We start from the raw sequence: 6,000 nt of genomic DNA, 5'->3' as shown, positions 1-6,000 counted from the left end.
GCTAATTTCTCTGATGCTCTTAAACCCATCGCTGTGGGGCGGACCATACCTCTGTTGCTACGATCACACCACTGCTGTTGCTATGGAGGCTTAGTGGGGGAGGGCATCAAAAGGGCATCACTGTAAACTTAAACTAGGTCTGCCTCTAACGTACATCTCTAGCTAACTAGTCGGACATCAGTAATCAGTATCAAATAGCACCCTACACAGAGGGCATACTTTATAATAATAATAAAGCAAATAAAAAAGCACCAAAACTGACCATTAAAAATAAAAAAAACAAACAGTGACAATATCATACTTTAACATTGGCTCGCCAAAGAAACATCTTATTGGTTATAGTTGCTAAATATCCCAAATAAATAGATTAAAAACAAACGTAAAAAGTAACAAAATAGAATAATAAATATCTTAAAAAATCATATGAAATAAATATGACAAAGTGAACGATAACAATAAGGCTTTTTTTTTTTGCGACAATAAGAACTACATCACATCCAATCCCACGTTATATCTTGTGCTCAGACGTATGTAACTGTACTGTATAGGACTCCAATGATAAGACTGTATGTACAAAATCGGTGAAATCGCCCGAGATGTCTGATACACTGGAACATCGCTGTGCTCGTCAATCACCACGTGGGACCAATTATGATTATATGTCAAATCAAGAAAAGATATATATCGATATCACGGACTTGTGCGGTTGTACTGGAGAGGACAGAGGGGGAAACATCATTTGGTTAAGTCGGGATGTTCTGTACAGTGAGATTTAGGAACAGAGAGAAATTGAATGCATGGAGGTGGGGAGGTTGGGTGAGAGGAAGAGGACTGCTGAAAGTGAGCAATTCAACACTCATGCTGAATATTTTTTGGGGGGATTTCTCTCATTATCTTTCACTGCCAGTAGCCTTAAATAGTAAAACACCAGACTGATTTAACTGCAAAGTCGTGCAATTCAAGTAGGTAAGCTTCAGAGGAGGAAGATGATCAGGAAACAACTTTCATCCTCGGTTTAAGATACTGTATGACAATAAAAGTTTAGCACACAACGCATGAACATTAAGCAGCATGTTGAAACACAAGTAGTAAGTCGGCGTAAGGCAAAGACGTACAGTAAAAACACACAAAAATCTGCAGAGATGGGGGATGAGTTAACGGGATCGAAGCTTTTTCATTAGCGTCTCTTTCAATAAGCCACTGCTGCGCTGACACAATGGGGGCTGACGTCGAGAGGAAGATGAGCTGGAGGATGAACGAGGACTACAGCAAATAGCAAGCAAGCTTTGTTTAACGAAGAATGCAACATCTCGGCCCGGTTGAGGATATGACGGGCTCTAATCGCTGCTCTGAGGCCGGCTGTTACTCAGCGAGGACGCGATTTGGGGAGCCTGAACTGACACTTGGCCCGGCGTGTTAGGAGCGGTCTCTAGTTTGACTTTATGTTATGCTGGATAAAAGAGGGAGCCATCTCTCCTTGTAGGCCACAGTTCATGTTCACGCTGCGTGGTTTCTCTTGGCACTGTGCGTCAGGTAAATGAGCATCCACATGCTTCTCCAACAGTCCTCAGGGTGTTGAGTCCCTACTGTAGGCTTCTGCTGAGGCATAACCTAGTCATCTGCTTTAAACTATAATCAGAGCTACCTGTGGCAGCATGTAGACACCTTTGAAATAGACTCACGGACACATAGAAATGTTCACCTTTGCACTTTGTAACCCCTTAGTACACCAAACCAATAGATACAAAGTTGAGGATAAAAAGCCCATTTAGGGTGCAGCAAATATCCAGGCTCTTTGTGTTGTTTTTTTTGTTTGTTTTTGTTTTTTTATACACATATAGTATCATAATTCCTGTTCAGAAGCCGTTTGTATTTCACTGGTTCATATTGGAGATAGCTGACCACAACACACATGTATTATACGTCCTTCACACTGGAACACTGAGGTAAGTATATGGATTACACATGGATAGTCTCCACACCCACCAGCTCCTCAGGGAGACCCCTGGTGAGTGTGGGTGCTGTCAGACACAGAGTTCTTGTTGCTGTTTTTGTTGTTGCTTTTTGTCCTTGTTGGTGTAGAATTCATCTTTGAGTCTCGCTCCCAGGAAAAAAAGGTTCAATGTTCACGTTGTTTCAGGCCGTCTTTCTCTTGTTTTCACTCGTCGGTTTGTTTGTGGACCTCGAAGCGGAAAGATGGATGGATGGTTGTCTCTTCACTTACGTTGCATAGTGGTCAAAGCTACCCAGGTACTCCAGAGCAGCCTGGTAGCAGAACTGGTACTCGTCCTGGGTGAGACACAGAGTGAGAAATCATTGCCGTACACAGGAACAGACTCATTTTTAACGAGAACTGCAACAGAGGCTTTACTGAAATCCTGACTTTACTGTTTGTTGGAAATTCTAAATGTCACCATCGATCTAATCTCTCAGTTTGGTGGTTTGTCAAATTAACTAGAGGATTAAGTGTTCCTTGTAAGATTTGTATTTGCAGACTCACATCGCACTTATATCTTTTTTCTTATTTGCTCATTAAAACTCAACATTTGCGAAAACATGGGTAGCTTCAAATCAGTCAAATAGTAATAAGGATATTGAGGAATACAAATTAAATTGGCTCACATAGTATTTTAAAATATGAGTACACACAGTTGGAAGAAAATGTGCATAATAGAGAAGGCCAAATATCTAAAGCCACATTTTAGAAGTTTTTTTGGCTGTAAAGCACAGGTTTTATGTCTCTCAGAGAATGTTTTATATTATATGTATCAGCTGACTGATAATATTATGCATGTTCACTCCAATAGCATCGTAAAAAAGTCATCAGAGTGTAACACAGCTTGTGTTTTTATAAACAAGCCTGCCTCAAAGAAATCACAGCAAACCAAATGCCATCCACAAACATTATATTTGAGAAAAGGCAGACATCTCTCAGCAACTCACACCAAAGCAGTCTCCATTAATAAACAGTACAACAGGTGAGAGGGAAAATGTACGTCTGATTTTGTGGTGTCCTGTCCCTTTAAGCAGCACCATTAGTGTGCTGTATCAGTGCTTCCCTCACTCATGTCTCCGCCGTGCTTAATGAATCAGTAAGTCCCACATGCTGTTCAGTGTTTACCTCAGTCTGCACCATGGCGGGTCTCTGTGTGCGCAGCATTTTGACAGTCTGGAAGATGTCCACCGCCCCTTCGTAACGCATCCTCTCCAGGACAATACTCAGAGTGATGAAGACACCTGTCCGCCCCACACCAGCACTACAGCCATAAGGGAAAACATTTAAATATAGTTTACAATGTATTAGTAAACTGTGCTGCATTCAGACCAACCCACAGCAGTTATTGTGCAGTTAAATGTACTTTTTATAGAGTGGTGCAGGGATGGTGTTTTTTTTTTTTTTTTTTTTTTGGAGGCCAACCAGGAAGTTAGCATGAACCTGGTTCCTTCCACAAAAAGCCACAATTGCAGTAAAATAAGTTAAGGTTTGTGATTCTTACATGTTTTGTTGAGCAAGATAATCTTCAGACATGAACACTTTTATGATTTTTTAAAAACATAAATACAATAACCACAAGTAAAAAGCTAACGTTTGGCTATAAACAAGCTACACAACGGTTGTATGACCTGATGTCACAACCACAACGATGATGTAACGCCGCGTTCTTCGTGATAGCATTCTATGTCTCATTTAGCCGCTTGTTAGCAACCATCTATTTACTGACGCAATTGAAATCATAGAACAAAACATTAAACTTTCTAAAGCTCGTCTTAACCATAGACTTTATTTCAGGCATCTAACCAAACACCCATTCAAAAAAACCCATTGACTTCAACGCGAAGGAACTGGATGTGCTAAAATGCTAACTCATTTCTGGGTCTGAGGACTTCTTTGATGCAGTTATTCAACTGTGCAATATTTTTAACCTCTCGAATGTATATATTGATTCAACATACAATGCACATAACTGTGCAACTCTAATTCTACTGTTTTTTTTTTTTTTTACTGATGTATATACTGTAGTTAAATTTTCAAACTTACATCCAATAACGATATATATTCTATTTTAATATTTTAGTACTAGTGTTAAACACGGTGGTATAATGCACATTTTATTGCTTTATTTTTATACACTTTATTTCATACTCTTATTCTTACCTCTTGTAATTCTCTATTCTTTACATTAGAGCAACTGTAACAAATTATAATTTCCTCTCAGGGATCAATAAAGTATTTCTGATTCTGATTTCCTGCCCCACTCTTTTTACAATTAATAGCTTCATCATGAGATGTGAGGTTAAACCCGACTGCTCACCTGCAGTGAACGCTGATTGGTCCGTCCTGGCCAAACTGCTCCTTGGTTTTGTGCACTTGGCCAATGAAGTCGATGAAGCCCTCCCCAGATTTGGGCACACCTTGCTCTGGCCAATCAGTGAACTGGAACTGACGCACTGTCCGTGATTGGCCATCCTGAAGGAGTGAGAAAAATGAATAATGAAGAAGGATCTGAGGTGTGTTTTCAACACGCAGAGAGATATTGTAGTTATTGTTTATGTGAGATGGTTATTTCAAAAAGACTATTTAAAGAGCTTCTTCTTGCTGTATTGACTGAAGAGTGAGATTCTGCCAGGCAATATCCCTTTTTCCTTCTAATGATTACTGTTATCTGATCCTGGATCAGTGGCTGTGGTTAACTTCAAGCTGTAACGTCAGTGCGTCTGCTATTGTCAGCCACTCAGTAGGCAATTACATCTTTTCTCTTCTGCTCAGCCTTCCTGACTCCCCTTTAATGGAGATCAATAGAGCATCTGTCGATGTGGCGTCAGTGCAGGACAGGCTTAACTGGAGTTATCTATGACTGGCTGATATGTGCATGAGAGCACGTGCACACCCTCATTCACATACACGCATGCTGTCAAGGTGATCTGGAGACAGCAATGGTTGAATAAGTGATCACGGGCTGCCTGCCGAAAGTGTCTACCTGTTGTATTACACACATTCACATACAAAACACACACTAACCAACACACACTACAGGTCGATAGGACATGCTTTGCCCCGCTGCCTTCTAACAGCACTGATGGATTGGGAATAGAGCAGAAAAGTCAAAGAGTGTAACGTGACACTGCTGTTTGAATACAACATACAACAGGAGAACAAGTCATTAAACACACAGGCTGCCATGAACTCACCCTGGCATCCGTAACTTTGAACTCCCGCAGGATGTACTGAGGCATGTTGTACTCAGCCATGGGGTCCACCACGAAGTACTGGTACCTGGCTGAGCGCTCGGCGGGCCAGTACTGGTGACACTTCTCCTGAGAGAGCAGGAGAAAACAGGATTGATGACTTTGTGCACAGGGCTAACACTGGCTATTATTGGTGGCACTTTGTGTGTGTGCATACTCACCCGTCCCATTTCTCTCAGCTTAGTGAGCATGACCACTATAGTGGAGTTGTGCTCCCACAGCATCCTCCAGAAATCCTCCGTAGTCTCAGCCAGTGGACCCTGTGTGGCAATGTAGCCTCTCTGCTGCCTACAGACAAACACACACACACACACATTCAAGAGGTATTTCACTGCAGGAAAGATGGTAGTTTCATATTACTGCAGTAGAAAGATGCAAATACTTTTGAAATTGGTGCTACATGAGCTGGAAAACAGAGAAAATTGGCTGTGGCATTCGCTTTTGCTCAAGAGGTAGAAGACCTATAACTATAAGAATGCACTGCACCACACCAGACCAATAAACGCTCCTTCTTGTAGGTGGTGTAATGTGAGCTTGTCCGTTTCAACACAGGAAACAACACGGCAGCTGGCTGGTAATGAGTGATCTTGCATTACAGTTAAACAGTAAGCTAAAATATGTTTCTAAAGACATTTTAGGAGAGAAATAGGCAATTCAGTGGCAGAAGCATGGTTTATATTTGAGTTTGTTCTCAAACTCTCGCTATCACAGCCAAACAGTGCACTAAAATATGTTTCTGAAGACATTTTAGGC

At 41.2% G+C, this 6,000-nt stretch overlaps 1 protein-coding gene across 8 annotated transcripts in view; it reads right to left on the bottom strand.

Moving 5' to 3' along the window:
- Nucleotides 1–6,000, bottom strand: part of LOC125901700 (receptor-type tyrosine-protein phosphatase S-like) — a 106,960-nt gene continuing 100,960 nt past the window's right edge. For all 8 annotated transcript variants that reach the window (XM_049597544.1, XM_049597545.1, XM_049597548.1 and 5 more), the window contains 5 exons: nucleotides 5,409–5,535; nucleotides 5,191–5,316; nucleotides 4,314–4,468; nucleotides 3,122–3,257; nucleotides 1–2,289 (listed from right to left, as the gene is read on the bottom strand). In XM_049597544.1, coding sequence (XP_049453501.1) covers nucleotides 2,221–2,289; nucleotides 3,122–3,257; nucleotides 4,314–4,468; nucleotides 5,191–5,316; nucleotides 5,409–5,535 — 613 coding nt within the window. In that variant the 3' untranslated portion in view covers nucleotides 1–2,220. The remainder of the gene's footprint in view (nucleotides 2,290–3,121; nucleotides 3,258–4,313; nucleotides 4,469–5,190; nucleotides 5,317–5,408; nucleotides 5,536–6,000) is intronic.

This window comes from Epinephelus fuscoguttatus, linkage group LG15 (genome assembly GCF_011397635.1).
Source record: "Epinephelus fuscoguttatus linkage group LG15, E.fuscoguttatus.final_Chr_v1".
Lineage (NCBI taxonomy): Eukaryota > Metazoa > Chordata > Actinopteri > Perciformes > Serranidae > Epinephelus > Epinephelus fuscoguttatus.
Note: the sequence above shows the minus strand (reverse complement) of the source record. Positions and strands in the feature narration are given on the sequence as shown.